This window comes from Apus apus, chromosome 4 (genome assembly GCF_020740795.1).
Source record: "Apus apus isolate bApuApu2 chromosome 4, bApuApu2.pri.cur, whole genome shotgun sequence".
In the NCBI taxonomy this organism is placed as follows: domain Eukaryota; kingdom Metazoa; phylum Chordata; class Aves; order Apodiformes; family Apodidae; genus Apus; species Apus apus.
This window is the reverse complement of record NC_067285.1, coordinates 32,666,334-32,687,046: the sequence shown is the minus strand read 5'-3', so window position 1 is coordinate 32,687,046 and position 20,713 is coordinate 32,666,334. Positions and strand designations below refer to the sequence as shown.

Sequence of the window (20,713 nt, the reverse complement as noted above, 5' to 3'; positions counted from 1 at the left end):
GCTGCTCCAAGAGTTTTCCTGGTGGAATGGCTTGTATTGCCATTTTTTAATTATTTTTTTTTAACCTTTGAAGTGTTTCTTTTTTAGACATGGAGGAGCTTTCAGGAAATAGATCAATAATATTATCACTGAGCCTTGAAGAGTTTTGCTTTTTATATATGACTGTGCAGTAATGCAGTGTGAATAAAAGCAGTGTTATATTTGGGACACAAACAGCTCAGTGGGGGAAGAAATGAAAATATTCAAACCAATGGGAATTAATTCTTGTAACCAACGTACATGACAGGGCATGGATTCTAGCCCTCATCCTCTTCAGAAAGTGTCTTACTTAGTTGGTTCAGAATTTTGGATAGGAAAATAAATTAATTTGGCTATGCACTAACTGATTCCCTGTAACAGTAAAAATCTTTGGTAACAGAGCACCGTAGAACTATTGTTCTTTGTTAGAAATAGTGTCCTAAAATGTTGATAAATACTTGATTCTATTTTGCAGCAGCTGAACTGTAGAACTTGGTGCATGAGTTGTGAATAATTGCAAACTATGCCTATCTATATTGGCATTTGCAGTACTACAGAGGTGTATTTCCCAGGCAGCTCTTGATCTACATTAACGTTAGAGTGATAAATATGTTACACACCTACTTCATTGAAGGCTAGGAAGACTAACAAGCTTGTAGTAGTTCAGAAAGGGATCTTACATGACTTAATTGGATGAAAAGATGACCTAGATGTTAGTATCCTAAGCCCTCTTGTGCCTTTGTCAAGCCTGTCTGTTACAGCCTGTTGATGGTGAGTTGGGGTGAGTGCTCTTTTCCTCTCATCTCTTTAAACTTGTTGAACTGTGGAACAGCTTTTTGCCTGTAAAGGAAGTTGTGTCCATGGTGTATAGTAAAAATAAAACAGAAGATAGACTTGTGTTTTCACAGATTTCAGATTTCTTTATAAGTTGTCCGTGAAAGTTGCACTGAGGAAACTATTCCAGTAGAAGATTGTACCGCTAATTAAAATCAAGACCTGTGGATAGCTCAGGGCATAAATCATTCTGTATTTGATTACCAGAAATAAGGGTAAACGTTACTCAATCTATAAGATCTTAAAAGCAAGTTTGAAAAAAAAAAAAAAGCTTGGAAAAGCTGTTCATAGTTGAAAACGTAAAATTACAGGTGTGATTACAAGCAATCAAGCTGAAGCGTTAGGATCTTACTTTGACATTTACTGATGATATCTAAACACCCCTCTTCATCTGTTATGTGCTGAACATAAACTGGGGAGAGGTCATGAGATATTTTTTGTTACTGTCCCCCCTTCCACAGCTCCTCTTCCCCCCCCCATGTTACCTTGCTCAAGTATGTTCTTTGACAAATTAATTTTCCCAAATAATGAAGGCTTTCTTGGAGAGATATTTTTGGCAAGTTTGAGAGTCTGGGGATGAATACTTGCTTACAAAACTGTTTGTTTGTTTATTTAAGGTTGCTAATCTTGCTTGTTCCTTGTCAACAAATGAAGATGGAATGAAAATTGTCCAAATGGCTGCTAATCACATAGAGACTTTGTGCCCGCAGGTATGACTTATTCCCATTATTCCCAAATTAATTCCCATTGCAGCACACTGTGTTTTGTTCACACAGCATGTGATGTTTTGTCCTTCTTCAGTCTAAATTCACATCTCATTCACACAGCTTACTGTAGTAAATAGAGACTAAAAGATAAATCAAGGGCAAATACTCAGTTAATTTGTTGTTGTTGTGGGTTTTTCTATTTTTATTTTGTTTTGTGGTGGTTTTTTTTGTGGTTTTGTGGTGTTTTTTTTTTCTCCTTAGAGGTTAACCTAGAAACTGTTGATAGTCTGTATTGTTTGGGAGTATTAAAAAGCCATAAAAATTGAAATTGAAGAAACATGCTGCTCTGTTGGAATGACCGTGGTTGAATGAACAATGTAACATGATAGGCAAATTGCTAGTATTTTTACATTTAGAAAGCAATGCATATTTTAACCTTTAACTTGGATTACCACTTGATTTGCTTTCTGTATATGTGAATGTTAAACTAATAATTCTTCTGGTTATTACCAATTCAAAAGCTTGAGCTTTTGTCTTAAGCAAATGAATGAAAAATAGCACACTTGTTTTTTGTTAAATTTTTGGTACTTAATATCTTATTTAAAGTGTATTAACTCTGCATTTGTCATATTCAGAATTATACAGATGTAGAAACTTTTGCAATTACATGTGTTGATAGCCAAGATTTTAGTGATTTCTGTGAATCTGATCTGAGTGTTTCAGCCTTGAGGCTGAATCATTTCAAGATCATTGGTTCTTTGCACAACACTACAGTTTACACAGCGGCCAAAATAGTCATGCCCTGTTGTGTGCTTGAATGCTGCATGTAGTTCAAATAGAAGGTGAGGTGCAAATAATAATGTATTCAATTACAAGCTTGAGAAGCTCATTTTATGCCTGTTGAGTAAAAATGACTTGGGGAAAAAGGAGCTTCTATCAAGGAAATGTGCTTTTTCTGTAAATGTCACAGATCAGTGTTTTTCCTGGAATAATTCAGTTTCAGTGTCTATTTGTATAACTTGTAAAGTTCTGTGTTTCACATCCCACTCTGATTTAATGTATTACTGTTTTTTAAAGAAGATTGTTGGCTTGTAAGAAAAGTTCATGAATAGCTTCCAGCTTCTTTGTTTCTCCAGGTGTACAAGTGCACCTGTATAGTATATTATTATGCATCCAGATGTAGCTTTTTAATTGAAAGTCTACACCGTTATTATTGCATATGATACCAGAAGCTCCTGAAATATAATTTTGACCAAAATACTGTTTTTCTTCACAGCCATTTAAGTTGCTAGAGTTTCTATTTCCTGTAATAAAAGGGAAGTTTCTTGTTTGCTTTCCCCCACCTCCTTGTTTTTTAACTTGATGTAAAATAGGGCTGTATTAGTTGCTTATAGATCTGTTTAAACAGAGAGTGTGGTATGGACATGGGAAGATTGTATTACTGTTAATGGTGTGTTCATTTTGCAGCTTTTGCTGCTTTCTTAGATAAGTACCTTGCCCTGTGAAAGCAATTGGCATTTTACCTTAGGAAGAAGTAGCAGAATAAGGCTTCTGCATTTTTCAGTAAATCAGATTAAGCTACATCATTTTAAAATCCTCCACAAGGAAAATAATTATCTCTTCAGATCCTTGCAGGGCATTTCAGACAGTTTGGAATGGGTAAATTTGCATGTAGAACTCCCAAATAGAGTTTGTTAGAATAAAGAAATGGGATTTTATTTACTCTGAACAATTATTTCTTGAAGAGGGAACCATGTGGTTTGGAGTGAAATCTGAAATGATTAAAAGAGAAAAAGCTCCCAACCTAAACACACCAACCCAAAAAGCAGCAATAAAACCAGCATCTGTTGAATACACCTTGGAGTCTCCAGAGTTCTCAGATTTGACCAGCAAAACTTCCCATGTAGCACTTGGGAAAAGGAGATACAGAATTGGCAAACACTGGAGGAAAGAATTTAATTATTAGAATTCATAGGCATGCAATTGTTCTAGTATTTATATAATTATTAATTAGTCTATTTTATATTATTTTTACAACAGTTAAAATGTAGACCATTGATTCTGAACTCCGACCATATTTTTTTCCTCAAAAAATGTTGACATGTAGTGAAATAATATTAGGAAATATTTTGACTTTTCAGTACATGAAATAAGTTATATGTGTGGTTTAGAACAGATATGAAACATAATGCCTGTTGTTTCTGAAACTGTATTAATTACTTCAAGAGAAATTAAATTTTAGACTACTGTTACGTCAATAATAATGAATAGAATAAAGAGCTGCTAGTATATGTTTCAATGGAGGAAAAGTTACTGCTATTCATGTTACTAGCTTTTGTTTGGGGGAATTTTCTTTAGTGCTTTTAAGTAGATAAACTCTATCATGTCAGTTTTTCAGTGTAGGAGTCCATGTTATGTTCCTGGTGTGTAAACAAAATTATGACCTCATCAAAAGCATAAGAAAAAAAAGAAAAAAGAGCTCACAAAAGCAAAAAGACTTATGGTTTTGAATGGCAAGGATATAAACCTCTAGAGCTGTTCTGCAGCTCTTGTGTTTGTTCTCTGATGCTTCAGTTCAGTTGCATGTTGGAAGAAGTGTCTGATTCCTTCAACACTTACTCCTCAGGAATAGGCAAAGACACCTGGTAGAAGGTAAACCTGTTAATACAGAGATGGAAAAATACCCTAATGTAGAAAAACAGAGATTAGCAGACAAAGGCTTCTCTGTCTAAATTCTTGATACATTTACCTCATATTCGGGATAATCGGCTTTCAGGTGGTTCAGCAAGTATGTCTGACAAATTTTGGATGGAGTTGAAGGTCCTAGTTATGAGGCTTAATCTGGGATAAGGATACAGTTTTGGGGGAGCATAGAGAAGCAGGACTGAACAGTAGCTGAGGTAGGTGAAGATGTGCTTGTTCATGTTTGTCAGAAGCTCACGTAGTAGAGGTGCTGTGGTACGCATAATGAGGGATAATGACATTTTTCCCTCTGAGGGAAAGGAAGCCAGGGAGTGACAAGGGTATTAATGCAATCAGATCCTGAGCTGTCGTTTTTGAGGGGAAGAAGGACCTTGAGCCTAAACCTGAAACAAATGGAGATCAGAAGTAGAGAGAGTAGTGGCTACTCCCAAGGCAGCAGCTGGGAAGAGCTTCAGCTCTGGCTAGAGGCTGTTTATTAGCATAAAGATCCCTGGAGAGTTTTAAGGAGAAGGTGGTTTGTGCTTTTTTTTGGTATAACCTTACCCAAAAAAGGGAGTATTAGGATCACTTCATTTGAAGATGAGATCATGGTGACTCACATCTTTCTAGAGCTCCTACTAGTGACTGAGATGGTACAGGGTGATGAGTTCTGCAGTGAGTGACATCCGTTCTGGTATGTTGTGAAAGAAAGCAAAATTCAGAACAAATATATAAATGTCAGTGGTTTAGATTAATCTTTATTTGGTGATAAATTTAGAAAAACGATACAGTCCTGTGCAATATTTTTCTTAGATATTTTAAAAAAACCACGTAAGTATATACTGGTATAACCAGAACATCGGATCTTGGGATTTTTAGTGAGTTCTGGTTTTCTTCAAGTGTTGAGAAGTAGATAAAAATGATCTAGTTTCTAAGCTATTAGGTGAGAAGGGGATCTGTGTAACAGGAAATGTATTAGAGGTGCTTTTGCCTTATTAAAAAAAAACAGTGGAGATAATAGAAATATTCTTTTAAAAAGAGTACCTGCATCTTGAGCTATTTTAAATGTGTGTGAAGCTGTCACCCCATTTCTCTTCTTAATTTGACCCCAATCAGGAATATATATCAGAACCTAAAACAGATATTCCAGCATATTTCAGAACTAGTTCCTAAACTGCTGAAGAAGTTGGCAGAGGTGTTAAGTGTTGTTCTTTATAGCTAACTGTTGTTGATGCAGAATGTGTTACGTGGAAGGCATTGATTCCGTGGATGTGAAGTGTGTGCTGAGCCAATTATGTTTGTGGTCACATCTGATGGTGATGTGTGTGCACTCAGATAGTGACACTGGCTCTAAGAATGCCATCTGCCTGAGCCTTACCTGTGTATTCAAGCTGTTTGAGCTATTGGCTATAAAGTAATGTTCATTACACTTAATCTACTGAGTACATATGATGAAGAGTGAGTACCTTGTGGTAGTCCAGCAAATTTGCCACAAGCAGGACAGAATTAAAGCCCATAGTAGATCGGGATACTAGGGTTTATATAAGAACCAGGGAGATAACATTTTACCCTTCTTGGTGATACCACATGCTCACACATTTGTTTTCTGCAACGCATTTGTCTTCTACACAGTGTTACATTCACCAGGTCTCACCTTCCTTTTCCACTAGGAGACTGCTGTTAGTCCAGAAAGTTACAATGTTTTTGGGTCCCAAAACCCTTGATTTTTCCTAGTATAAGTGTGTGTGCAGAAGCATGAAGGTTGATCCTCATAATTAGTGGCTTTGTATTGGATGACTCAGGATACATAAATTCTGTTTCGTTGAGGTGTTTACAATTTAAAGCAAGCATATGCCAGTTGCAACTAGACAGAAGCGAGCTCCAGTTCAAGAGTTCAGACATTCCTCTTGTCCTGCCCTAGTTAATTTCTGGCTCTAAGTGTTCACAATTAAAGCTATTTTTCTGCCTACCACAGCCCTACACCATTCTGAAGAAAGTGTCTGGAAGTAGGGGAGATGAATGAGTGGACCTTTACTGACAGGGCATCACTTTGGCTCTCAGGAATCCAGGTGGTTGGCTGGGGTGCCAGGACATGATGGCAAGGGCATCTTCCAGTTGATTATGAAAAAGAGCAGCTTGCAGTACAGACTAGGCTGTCCCAAAGAACTCTGCATCATGTACGTCCATGACATGGGGAAGCTGAGGACCAAGACTTTTATCCTAATTTGGTAGAGTGTATGTAGTGAAGTATTTATTGTTGTTTAGGTAGAAGCTGGCTTCCTATTAGACCCTGACACTCTAAAAGCATGTTTCTTCCGAGAACCAGGGAACATTGAGCTCTGTATTCTCTCGTGTGGTGGCGTAACAGCAGTAGAAGCTAGTGTTTTGCCTTGATAACTAATTACTGAGGAAAGTAGGAATGGGAAGATGCTATTCTGAAAACAATTTGTGTACTTCTAACATGTCTTGTCTTTCAGTGTCACTGCTGGTGTATGTGCAGTGTCTCAGTTTGGAAACAAATACTTAAGATTTGAGATTTGATATTATTTTGATTTATTTATTTTGTGGTCGGTGTGTTAGTTTTCTTGATGTCTCTAATACCTTGATGGCTCTAATGTTATAATTGTTCTACAGTGGAATATCCAGTTGTAGGCAGGGTTTGGTACCCATGATGTTAGCATTTCTGCCTTGCGCTGCTTGTTGAGAACTTTTTGTTGACAAAGAACAAAATGTTTTCTGTTAGTAAGCTTCATGTCGCAGGCTTTACTCTTACCTATTCATACTGGTTTATTTGGTTTGCAATATTCAGCAAATGGGTATCTAAGTGTCTTGGCTTTCTTCCTTATTCTGTTTCTTCTACAGAAGACATGTAGTTCATTTAGTGCCTATGGTTCCTTTCCCCTCCCACCCTTGTTTACTTTGTACAGCTGCACCTACAGTTTCTCTTACACCTGGGCAAAATAATATGCAAGAAGTTGGAATACTTGGAAACAGAGACAGAAGTTTGTTACTCCTGTTCCTACAGCACTTTTAATTCAGTTGTGAGGAAAAAGCTGTAACAAACAACGAAAAGCTAATTAGCATCTAATTAAATTCATAATTCTGTAGGTATATGAAAAGGATGGAAAAGTTTAGAATAGCTGAGGTTAGACTAGCAACTTGAAGACTCATGACAGCAGACTCAGTTTTGAGATCTCCTGGAAATACCTCCCACCAGATTGCTGGCAACTTCTGAAACGGGAGAATTGTTACAAAGTGCCCATGCTAAACTGCTAATTAGGAAAATAGTGTTTCTCTGTTAGATTCCATGCTAGGAAAGTGCTGGTTGGAGAAAATGCTTTGCAGTTTCCCTCCGACTATAGTTAGCAAGTACACATGCTCTTGTTCATCCAAATTCCAGTAGAAGAGTCCATGATCAGGCTCCTAAATTCACTGATCAAAATGTAAGAAGCTGCTTAATATTTCTGCTGTTCTTGGTGTTACTTACAAGGTAGCTCAGATCAGGTGATTTCACTCATTAACTCCTGCACAACTTCATGGGGAATGTGGGAGGAAGACTCCTGTCTTGGTGATAGCTTAGAAAGGACACAAGGTGTTTTGGTGTCCTTCCCACCCTTGAAGGATATGTCAGAAATTCCCAGTGCTTCTATGTAAACTTTGGAGCATAAAAATACATGAATAGGCTCACCGTCCCTCACTCTGAAAACTCTCAGGGGCAAAAGATGAATGTTCTCATAGTATTTATTTTCTCTTCCTTTGTGAAAATAGCCATGTTAGTATTCAGCTCTAGATGGAGCTGATTATTTCAGTTTGCAATATGTTAGGACTTGTATGGGGTTGGTGGGTTTGCTGAATTTTACTAATTTTTACTAAGATGCAGTTTTTCTTTCAACCTTGTTGAAAACCCTGCTGGTCACAGACTCGAACAGACACCATGTGCTGTGTATTGATCTGTGAACTGAATGCTGATCTCTAACATACTTACTGTATGGTATGTTGGGCTCATTGTGGCATTTGGTTTTTATTTTTCTATTTGTTGTTCTTTCCCCTCCTACAGTGCTTTTAAAAAAAACATACTAATGAAAAGAGCATAATACTTGGCACATTTGTGGAGGATAACAGCATTAATTCTCAGTGCCATCTTTTCTTGCTGCTTGGAACTTCATATGCAGTTAGTTATTTTTAATATTGCTTGGTATGTCACTATTAAAATACCACTGAAGATAGAAGTCGAATTTTTGGCTGTGTATTTGTAAATAAATCAGTGTGGTAGTTCAAGTAACATGCAGAGGTATTAGGATAAGCAAGGTGCTGAGCTGATCAGTGGGAATATATTTATACATACATCACATTTCCATGCCATTCAAATACTGATCAGACAGCTGCCTTTAACATTTTGAATGTGGCTTGTCCAGCATAATTAATTTGTCTTTTCAATGCAAACATGGTAGTCCAGAGTGGACTGCTGTATTTTGATATTTTACATCTGCCTCTCTTTTGGCACATGGACTTGCAATGAAGAGAATGGCAAAAAAATGCCAGGATTCCTTGCAAAAAAAAGAACCTGTGCAGCCTTCGTTTCTTCCTTCGAATTTTAGTAATTTCAGCACTGTTGTAGTAGTGATGCTCTCTTTCTGATCTCACTGGGAGACAGTATTAAGTCTGTTGCCTGTTTTTTAGAATAGTGTGGAGGATTTTGTGTTTATCAGTAAATTAAGCCTGTTGCATGTTTTTTTAGGATAGTATCAATGGATATGTGCTTATCAGTAAATTCAGAAATACTGTGGAACCAAGAGTTGAGGAGCTGAGGTGCTTTTTGGAGCAGGCATGTGTATATTTGGCTGTAGAAGATGGACAAAGCGTCTCCAGTCGGGTCCACAAACCACTTGTGTTTTGTCCTCTTCCAAAATACATTGATCACATCTACAGTTTGGTGCAAAGTAGCATGGCAGCCTTCAACATCTTGACATTTACAGCAGTGTGCCCCTGCATATGGGAATTCATCTGACAAGTTCTAATTTCCAAGCAGGCCTTGCATGCTCTTTGCATTATTTCTTAAACTATGATCATAAGTTTTGTATGCTTCCTGTGAGTTTTCCTCAAAATTTAAATATGAATGTCCTATAAATTTCTTTTTTCTCAAAATTAAACATTAGGTTAGTGTTTTTCCCTTACAAAAATGAACACAGGAATTTAGAGTTTCCTTTGAGCTGTGTTTTGATTTACACTTAAATTGTTTAGGCCTTTTGTGTTGATACAAATAGATGGACATTATTGGCTTCTGTGTTATTTTCTAGAAAGTAGGTACTATATTGAACAAACTTGAACATTGTCATTCAGAAAAATGAGTCTTGATACCTGATAAGTGGGCATCATCTTTTGATGTGTTACATTTTTCAGATATTGGAGTTTAATTATATATCTTATGAAGCACTGGGTTTTTGAAGCTAGCAATTTACATTTCCTATATATTTACTTTTTCATGAGAAAAATCAATCATCCATTTTATTTGCTGTGGTACATTAAATGGTGGGGGACACTGAAGAAGTTTTTTATTAAGCTCGTAAAATCTCTTCACAAATAGCACTTGAGTAACCATGATTGTTTCATCTTCTTAGTTGAACCATCTGTGTGGCATCTCCTTTATCTGTCCTAATACCATTTTCTTCAAATACAGCAGTCTTATGCAAGGGCAGAAGTAATGGGGGAGAACATGGTAAATCAGTGAGTTCTCTACCATCTGCTTAAAAAGCGATAAAACAGATGTTAATATCTCTAACAGTATCAGACAATCTTAAATACCATCTCCAGCCTTTCAATTGAGAGATTAATTATAAGTACATGTAATGCCTTAATAATATTTCTGAAACGAAATGGAAGATATTTTGGGGAAGTGTTATATTTTTCATGTAGATTTTCACCCCGTTAGCAAAGTCCATGTATAATGCTGCTGTAGTTAAGAAATTAGCATTAACCCTGATAGCTATGGCAGTCTGCTTGAACATCCCTGTGTTTAAGCCCTTCTCTTACACCTTTGTCCCACGACTAGTTTAATCTGACATACATCATCAGTGCTGCTAGAGACTTGATCTGCCTCCCTCTTCTCAAACTGCTATTTCTGCCTCCTTCTTGTGTGACTAACATAGCAATCGTGCATCTATTCAGCAGTCTGGGTCAGGAAGGTGGTGCTGCTGGGAAGCAAGTAAGAAGGTCAGTTTTCATTCAAGTCAGTTGCCTGACGTGGTTGGCTGTATTGCTGGCTCAAGAGAAGGCATGAGGGAAAAGGAGTCTAAAGGAGGGGCAAGTCATTGCTTTCAGTGGCACAGTTTTGCTGTTAGAAGTTAATATTTGTTTTCACTCTTAGTAAATAGCTGTTGTTAACCGGGTACCAGGAGATGTGACAGTGCATGGAAAAAGTCGTTAGTATCCTTAAGTATCACAGTAATAGATGATGCTATTGGGATGGATGATCCTTTGTGCCATCGAACACTGCAGGCTTAATGTGATGGGCAATCTGTAGAAAAGGGACACGTACAAAACCAGCTGTGCTCCAGTTTCCAGTCTGGCTATCTGAGATATGATACAAAGAAAAAAAACCTTACTCATACCCTACAGCAGCATTTACTGACATTAGTAATTGTTGGATGTTACCTTTCTCTATTGGAAATTGAGATTTATTGTTTTAAAAAGGTGATAAAGCTCGTGCCATTTTGAGTTTTTTAGAGTACTGTGGATTCCTAAGGCTGTGGGCCACCAAAATGTATTGGAAGGCCTAATGATACCCTTAGTAGCCTCAACTTCTGTAACAATACGGAAACTGTTGTTTCATCCTCTCTTCTGCTTGACCCACTTGCAGTTAGTAGACATGAGAATGATCAAGTTTCTTAGAGTTGCTGGAGTGCATTTGGTGTAAATTCCTACTGCGCAAAAGCACTGTGAATGTTTTATAAATAATTTATTTTCCCCTTTGCTTTTAAAGCTTGAAAGTATCCTTCCTGGAAAGGTATTTCTTTTATTTCTTCTGCAACAGCCGGAAGGCAGCTGGAGATGTAGGTGGTGGGGAACAGATGGCAGCGCTTAGTCTGGCAAGCACCAAGGGCAGTGAGTAAGTTGGATGTAGCTGCAGCATAGATAGAGTGGGGCTGCATGGTCCACATTGTTGTACCTGCATTTGTGTCCTGTGAACTGCAGCTAAGGAGCAAGCTTTTTGTCAGTTTCTAGTGTCTTCTCTGCAAGTGTGTAAAGCAAAGACACAAGACTTTTTTTGTTAATAGTTTTCTTTCCCTACATGATCTCCTTCTGTCACTGATGCAGGGTCAGACTTGGGTGATTGGGGGAAATTCTAGCACATCTCTTACGGTCTGGAGAAGTGTGAGGAGGTGAATCCTACAAATTTTTGCTGACTCTTGTTTCTGATGAGCTTCCAAGTTTTTAAATGGAGCTTTAAAATTATTTGTATAGAAGAGGCATCAAATTCAAGGCAGCAGATGGCTACCCGTTTTGTGTTTTCATTATTTCTTCTTAGCAACTAAAATGCTAAAATGTCATTAAAGAAGGCAAAGAGAGATAACGTGATCTGCAGGTGGATTTTCTGTGTTATATTTCTGGAATGATAAATGCCAAGTATATTTGGGAATCTGACTATCAGAGTTCTTAAATTCCAAAGTAGAAGTCATTGGGAAATGTATCCATAAGACCAGCTTGGAAGTAATAGGAAGAGTAGCAAGTACAGCACCAGTTTGATTTCTGTATCTCGTAGATGACTGCCTAACTGTTTTCAGTGTATTTGTACTGAACTGCAGATAGAGGAGCTCCAGTTCTGGATGGAGCGCTGTTGAAACATTATAAACAGAGCTCTGTTTCATGTAATTTATATTTCCTCTTTCATATATCAGTAAGTCTTGAGGACTATTTTAGTTTTCCATTTCAAAAATTTGCATTTCTTCAAATGGGAATTTGCATTTGAGAATGCATTGCTTAAGGCTTGATAAAAATTTGTCAAATATTCTGTGCTTTCGGAGCAGAATCTCATTGTCCCACATATGCACAAACTGTGGACACAAGAAATCCTTTGTTTAGTTAGAAAATTGAAACTGTAGCTAAAATTGTTTAAAGTAGCTGAACAATGCTATGGTTTTTTTGATCCTAGATGAGGTAGTAGATACTGGGTGTGTATCTAATTCAAAAAAATACATTTGGAGGAATAGTGTTTTTTGGTTGAGTGGAAAAATTCACTTTTGATTCTTGAAATAAACAAGGGGATTTCTGCAATCTACTCCCCACATAACCTTGAATATCACATCCAAACATCCTCTGGGTCTTTTACAGACCCTGTACTCAATAATGCAGAAACAGAAATGTTTTGTTATTTCAGCTGCAGTATTGCATGTATATAAAACCAAGACAGTTGTGTACAGAGCTAAGGGACCTTTAGAGGACTATGTTTGGTGTGTGTGGCTTTGGTTTGGTAGGGCTTTTTAAATTGTTTGGGATTTTTGTGTTTGGTTTTGTTTTCTTCCTCAAGAGTGTAACATTCCTCTCAGCAGTGCTAGGCTCTGTTGGGAGGAATACTTTTGAGTGAAATTACACAAATTGTTTTAATAAGGTACAAAAAACTTTATCCCAATGTAGTAAAACCAGACTTCTTTATCACTAGCAACAGCTGCCCAGACATCAGAGATAAAGCTATGCAAGGTTGTACTTAATTTTTGGCCTGGAGTATCAGATCAATAATGTTCATAGAGTTGTTGGCTTAACCCTACCCCACAATTCTGTTTGTTCTCGAGAGGTTGCTTTACCTGGGTCCTTGTAACATTTATTTGTGAGATTCTTGGCCAGTGGCTTGTAATAACAATGAAGACATTAAATCTGCCTTAGTGGTTGCTATCAAGAAGGCCTTTGCTGGAGCTGAACAGTGGGTTATTATATACTGACCTTGTCCAGTGAACTTTTCTAAAAGCTTAGTTTGAGTTACCCAATAATCTCAGAATATGTAAACCCATACTGAACTTCTAAAACTTACTGCCAATTGCTTACTGTCAACTATGTAACTATTAAACCAAGTGCCTCCAGTGTAGTACCTTTTTCCTGCTTTAAATGATTAATTGGAAAGGAAAAATAAACCAAATCATGCAGTACAATGTTTAGATGCTAGTTCTGCCAAAATACAGAGTTTGCAAATATGACATAAATTTTATGTTGGATTGTAATTTATCCTAAGTATTTTAACTATTGCTTTTAGTATTTTAGGAAATGCTGTGTTCTTATTATGTTATCTTTATTTCTTGCTGGAATTTTTGAGTCTGTACCTGAAGTGACAAGTGCCTTAATCTTTTCTGAATATAATAGAAAACCTGTTGGTCATGTGTTTAGCTCATTATACCACCTGTGCACCTGACTCATAACTATCAGCATTTGATAATGCTACTGAGATAGAAGTTGTTCAGGATGTTGTGAGACAAGAGCAGTGTGCTGTGGATGGAGCTTCTGTTTTCAAATGAGGAGGGAAATTTATTGTGCAAGTACAGCCTTGATTAGTCACTGATATGTCCCTTTTGATACAGTGATTGAACAGTGTTCTCTAAGTTAGCATCTCCTCGTAGCTATGAAAATGGGGGTAGATATCACCTTTTAAATTTGCAGAACAATTAAAATTGACAAATATGGCAAGTAATTTATTTACTCTTGGAATGCACTTATTCCTTGGTTAGAATTTCTCTATTTTAGAGTTGCTTTATCAACATGATTTCAATGCTGTTTAATTATATTGACTGAAATACATTTTAGGATTAAATATTTTGTGTACAAGATATACCCAGCTTCCAAAGCTTTAAAATTGTTAGGTATTTCCCTTATCTTTGTTATTTTATAATGTTTTTATGGCAGATGCTAAAGCGACAATGTGATATATCCCTCAGCCTTTTTGTCATGACAGTGGGTCTCTTGTGCTTGCAAGTTTGTTTTTTTTGGATTAGTAGTAAATATGGATGGCTTGTTAAAGAGCTGCTGTGGTTTTAACCCCAGCTGGCAACTAAGCATCACACAGCCACTTTCTCATTCCCTCCCCCAGCAGAATGGGAGGAAGAGAAATGGAAGGATAAAAGTGAGAAAACTCATGGGTTGAGATAGGGAGAGTTGAGTAATTGAAATAAAATAAAAATATATTAGTAACACATGAAAAGGAAAACAGTGCATGCACACACACAACTAAGAGAAGTGATGAAAATGAAAAAAATTACTTTCCAGTTCCTGAGCACAGGGACAGAATGTGAAATGGGAATATAAATTCAGTGTCAGAAGCCTCTTCTTTATGGGGACTCCAGTCTTTAGATCTCACCTTTGTAGCAGAGGCAGGACTATAACAATATCAATGGTGTAGAAATGTGTAGATGATTGAAAAGGGTGCTTGACAGAAGTGAGATAAATTAAATGGATGCCTGATATTTTGGGTATAAATGAGAGAGGGCTTAAATATACTCTCTCCCCATCACTTGGAATCATACACAATTGCACTTAAACTATAACTACACATGGACTTTTAAGGTATTACTAATATCTCAGATGGATAAAAGGGTTTGAGAATATTTATTCCCTAACAAAGCTATATATTTTTCTGTTTTGGTTAGATTGCTAAACTGTGTTTGCCCTGGGGTGGGCTCTTTCAGCTTCAACTCCTTGTACTTGACTGTTATTTATTAGCTTACACTATGGCAGAACTGACCCTTCATTTCTTGGAGGTAAATTTCTCAAGCATATTTGAGAAATGTTTGATGGAATTTGGCTCTGCTGTTATTGCACCAAGTTCATGAATCTGCCTGCTTAATTTTGATGAAAATTGATCTGCTGGAGATGTATATAAATGTAAAGCTGGGCAGCTAATACCTATTCAACTGCAAAAAAAGATAATCACTAAACAAAACTCAAGCAGCAAATTAAGACTTTTTCTTAATCTGGGGACTAACAACTTTTTCAGTATTCACCATATCCTTATATTCTAAGAAATGTCTAATTTTCTTCTGCAGAAGGCACTGCTGTCAGACCTTTCCCTTTGCTTCTTTCTTTGTTTCATTTAACGAAAACACAGATAAAAGTGTTCTCTTGTAATGTTTCTTCAACCCTGCTATGTATTTCTTATTCTGCTGTTGTCTCCTGTTGCCTGACCTTAAGCTGGATGATTCATCCTTACCTTAAGGCACCATCTCACTGGTGTGACATGATAGATGTTTGTTGGCCTCCAGTTTGTTATTCCTAAAATGAAGAAATAACTACCCCATAGTCTTAAGGCCACCCTGCGAATGCTGTCCAGGTGAGGTCTTTGGGGGTTTTTGTTTGTTTGTTTTACTTTTTTGTTGTTGTTGATTGCTTGGTTTGGGTTAGTTCCTCCCCCCTTCATTTTAATGCATTATGCATCATAGTAGCTTCCTGAAAGCTACATCTACAGCGTATGCTTCAAATCGCGATTTGTCTGTATTTTTATGTAGTCATCAGCTGTTCAGTAACTAGTTAGTAGAATATATGTAGGTTTATCTTACTGTCGTCCTTTTGCTTTATCCTCAGGCTTCTTCTGACTTGTGTAACCCTCTGTTAGTAACTTCTTCAGACTGGCTCTCATTTAATGGAGTGTGCAGTGCATGACTTATTCTGTACTTGATGAGGACGTATGTATGTTACTGCAGTACAAGTAGTAATAATAAATGCTGTCAGCTGCTCAGCTAACTTGTGCTCAGAAGTGCAAGGACATATTGAAATGAAGAACTTAGATCCTGGCTATGTGCCCAAGCAGTAGACCAGGAGGAATAACGGCTTGCTGGTAAAATTTACCTGAACTGTGAGGTTTGTAGTGGAGAAATGTATTGGGGACAAGATTTGGGGTAAAAGTAAATGCTAGGTAATTATGGAATTAGAATGGCCTAGATATGCTGTTATAAGGTAGACTAAAGGTGTATTTAAGTGGCCAGCAACAAATGAGAGCCCTGCTTTAGATAAGGAATCAGTGATGAAACAGTGACTTCAGGTTAGTTGTGGTCTTGCTGTTTCTTGAGGTCAATTCAGATAATGATAAATTTACACCATTAATGATAATTAGAGTGAGGTAGAAAAGCTAAGCTCCATTAAGCCTAAGAAATTGGATAAAAGTTTTTTACCTTCATGTCTTGTTAGCAAGAATGTGGGTGTCCTGGTGTGAAGTATGTGTTTTGTTTGCCGGGTTTTTTTCCTTCATACAGAAAAAAGTTTACAACTCTGTTTTACTTGTGTGATAACGTATCTTTCAAGGTTTCATAGACCATCTTGAGAATGTCCCAGTCTAAATCATACATGTTGTGGGTTTGGGTTTCTTGATATGTAAGTGCCACTGATGGGTTCATTTATTTATTTCTATCTGTATTTTGTTCTGAATATCAAAATACTTGTGATGTTCAAGTATTTAAAAGTATTTTAAATGCATCATATAATTTCTTAAGAAAAAAACCTATAAAGCTTCTTGCCAAGTTTGATTTTTCTAAAATCAAGTAAAAAAGGAAAAATGGGAAGATGAGCAAAAATGGCAGATGCCTCTTGATTGCTGTTTTTGTTCCTGTTGAATCTGATCTGGATAGGCTTTTAAAATGCCAACACTAGAATAGTGGCCATGTCCAACAAAGACTTTGACCACCGATTGGAAACTACTTAATAAGTCTATACAAAGGAGCTTTTCATGGTTGCTGCTCCTAATTCAATGAACTTTACTGTGAGGGTGGTTCCAGATAGAACAAAGCTAATAGTCTACCTGTGCTTAGCCAAGCTTTAGCAACCTTAGGTCTGTTACCTTAGCATTGTTACCAGGCAAAATAAAGACACAGTTTGTACCCTGCTGTGCAACTTAGCCATGCAAGGAATTTAATTTCACTAATACCAGTCTGAATTGGTTGATGAAATGTAGGTATTGTGACACTTTTGGAAGCCACGTTTGTTCAAAGTGGAATAAAGTCTTAATAGGATACTGAGCATTAGAACAGTTTAGCTTGGGAACCAGAGGTAACATTATCACCTGAAATAACTAATTCAGCATTAACTGCATTTATGTAGAATATAACTGATTTAACCTCCAGCTGTAAACTTCCTGAGGGAAGGCTTAGGTAAATTCCATGGTTTGTATTATCTAGGTGATAACTTAGATTTTTTTGCAGCTTTTGTGTAGTCCTAGTGTCCATTAGTTTGTGTGTCAGTGCAATCTCTGTACTGTTAGATGAGCCTGCCTGCCTGCCTGTGTGTTGTTGCATTTAGTGAAGGTTCCAGTACTTCATTTCCAGAGATATCTGGAGTCATCTGGATTTCTAAATTCAGCCAGTTAATAAAGTTGGCTACATTCCTTAACAGTTTTGGTGATCTTCCCAAGCAGTTTACCTCTTTACTGTCTATGGCAAGATAAAAATTTTATGGCTCTTGTGATACTGAAATAGCATTTTACAGAGTTTCATTGTTATTTTTGGCAGAGTGAATCCCCTGGTAAAACCAAGAAGAAAATACAAGAAGAAAAAGATTTAATTTTATTCAAGCCGAAATAGGGTTCAATTTTAGGTACTATCTTACTGGAGGCTTAAACAGAGAAGTTAAAATTTGCTCATGTAGTATTTCAGTCTTGATTAACACATCTTAAAATCTAAACTGTTCCATTAGTGTGGTGAATGGAAACAGGACCAATGTGACTTAAGAATTATTGAGATGAAATGTTAAGCTCCTGGCTTGGAAAACTGATTCTGTAAAACTGGATCAAGTACAGTAGGAATGAAAAGAGTGAAGTTTCAACTCTTGCAAATTTTTTATCTTTAAGAGAGTGTTGGGGGAGCTGCAGTACAGTCAAACAGAAATGAGCTTTTATGTATTATACTCTGTGGGAAGTGCTTTTAGGTTTGTGTTGAAATAAACCAGAGATTATTTCTTGTTTGCTACTGTAGAACCTCCGACTGTGATCATAGATAGAAATCCTGTTTTTGTTTAACAAGCTCAGAGGGAATTTTTGTGTGCTGGTACTAGGCCACACTTGGCTTCATCTTTGTAGCCCAGCTCTTGGGCTCTTTGGGCAGCAGACACTGGTATAGCTGTTTAGCCTTGTGCTTTGTTGCTAGCTCATGCCGTAGATGGATAGGTGCATGGAGGATGGGACTTAGTGCTTGCAAACCTTGCAGAAGTCTGTGTGCTGCAAAACCTAGCTTTGTGAGGACTCCTGGGCAGGTTTCTCACCAGCAGTGAGAGAAAGCATCCTGGATGCCCTCTTTCTGAAAGCTGATTGCAAGTTTTCCCATCTCACAGTGTACTTTAGGAAGCAGTTCTGAGATCAGAGCAACAAGGACAAAACTCCTTCTTAGTTGGGTGGTATTTCTTCCTTCCTGCTGGAGATCTATGCAGTCCACGTCTTAGAAACAAATTTTGGGCTGGATCTCCACGTGGCAGAAGCTCAAAATCTTTATTGTAAATAAAATCCCTGTCATGTACCAGGATTGAGAATGAACTGTTTTTTGAGTGTTTTGCATCTTAAAAAAGGTCATAAATTGTACAGAAATATGGGCTGTTTACATCAAACATGCCTTCCAGACAGTACTCCATTTTGAGGCTTAACTAGTAATGCCAAGTATTTCTTTACTTTATAACATTTTTAAATGTTTACAGTTAATATTAAAAAACTTGTAATTACAAATTAATAATCCCAACTCTTTTTAAAATGTCAAAGAGTATTTAGATAATGCCTGCTTGATGCTAGTCTTGATGTCTTTTTTTCCTGGCAGTATTAGAACTTCTGTTCTTCTCTTATTTTATAACAAATGTTTATTATCAAGCCAGAAAGCATTTCATTTTAGCTCTATTTGGATGTCATGTTGGTCGTGTGTATTCCACTTTCCCTCTCCACTTTGTTCCACCAATACAGGGTCAATTCTTCGATGATTTAGACATTTAAAAATATTCCTGCCAGATGTTTAAACTACCCTACTGTTAAGTACTTCCAGTGATGGAGAGTTTAGAGTCTCTCCAGGCAGTCTGTGTTTGTGCGTATTAAATGTCCTTTTTGGTTAGGCATTAGATTTAAGAAACAAAACATAAAAACCCAACACAAAAAATTGACCAGCCTTCTATTTGCCCACAGTTCTGTCCAGTACTTCCTGACCTGTCCCTGGTGGCAGAGGTTGTAGTTTTATTTCTCCTACTTTGCAGCTGCCTTTTAGGAATTTGGAGGATTGTCGTGTATCTCCTCACTTACATACCTGGGCTTATTTGTGTTTACCAGTACTACCAGTCCTTTCTATTGCAGTCTTTCCTATAGCAAAGCTGTGACTGGTGAAGGCTGCATTGTCATTGCTCATGTACCAGCATCTACTGGTCTATTAAGGTATCTTGCCTAGTCTTTTAATGGCTTTTTTCCAGGACTAATGTGCAATTTGAACTGTTTCTTCCTTGCTTAGAAAATGAAAGATAACTTCTTCTCTTTTGCTTCTCTTCCTCTGATGGTAATTCTCCCCCATTTTTTTATGTACATGGACATTGACCAGTTGTTATGTTGTATGTTTTCTGGGTATAATTTTAGAATAAACACTCAACATTAATAATGTTGCTTGCTTTATGAATTCTTGTTCTGTGCTTACTGCATTTTTTCTTCTTTTTCTCATAATGTGTTGTGTTCTGACTGATGAAAACAAAACTTAAGGTAGAGTAGGATTAATATGTAACCATAAATGCTTCTGTTACCTTTGAAAATGAACCAAAGAGTCTTTTCTCAAGGACAAAGGAAACAGTTTTCTAGTAATTTCTAAAATGGTTAAATTGCTAATATTATTTTTTAAAATATATGGAAGTACAAGGTGGAATTTCCTATGTGCATTGTACACTTCATATAGAAAGAGCATCACAGGTAGCACTGTCTCTCAACCAAAGAGGTTTTGGGTGCTGAGCTGAAGTTTGGGAAGGTTGCTTTTGTTCTGTAGAAGTTTCTGTGAGGAGCTGAAAGATGTGACACATGCCCTCACCAAAACTGGTATTCCTGAAGTACCAAATGCATAATTGTTTTAAAAGGACAGTCTGTGGGCAAGTTCGGAGTCAAGATGTTTTCTTCCAAATTTTCCATGTCTGGGAATTAAAATTAGTCATTAATGAGAAGGTCTTGTGCCTCTAATCTGCACCTGGGAGAATGGTGTTAAAGGTATGAAAGCCCGGCCTGTTTTAAAGGGGATAAAGGATAGGGAAAGAGTATTAGTCCAGGCCCCTTTCTTACTTCAGTTTGTCTGTTCATTTGTACATAGGTGGGACTTGCTAATCAGTTTTACAAAGTCACTTGGACTAGCCACAGTGTGCAGTTCATTACAGACTAGAACTAAAGATGTCTTAGCAAATAAAACCTCCTGTTTTATCCTATAGCTGAAGCACCTTCAATCCAATACAGATCTTAAGCAATGGACTCCACCACCACAGGTGCTGAGCAGTGTGGTAACACAATTGAAAAGATC

The 20,713-nt window shown here is 37.1% G+C and overlaps 1 protein-coding gene across 8 annotated transcripts in view; it reads left to right on the top strand.

The window, feature by feature from the left end:
- The window catches only part of CTNNA3 (catenin alpha 3), a 424,834-nt gene that overhangs the window by 281,083 nt on the left and 123,038 nt on the right, over nucleotides 1-20,713 (top strand). For 6 of the 8 annotated variants that reach the window (XM_051618545.1, XM_051618543.1, XM_051618544.1 and 3 more), the window contains one exon: nucleotides 1,470-1,562. The exons of the other annotated variants lie outside the window; for them this stretch is intronic. In XM_051618545.1, the coding sequence (XP_051474505.1) occupies nucleotides 1,470-1,562 (93 nt within the window). The remainder of the gene's footprint in view (nucleotides 1-1,469; nucleotides 1,563-20,713) is intronic. 8 annotated transcript variants of the gene reach the window in all.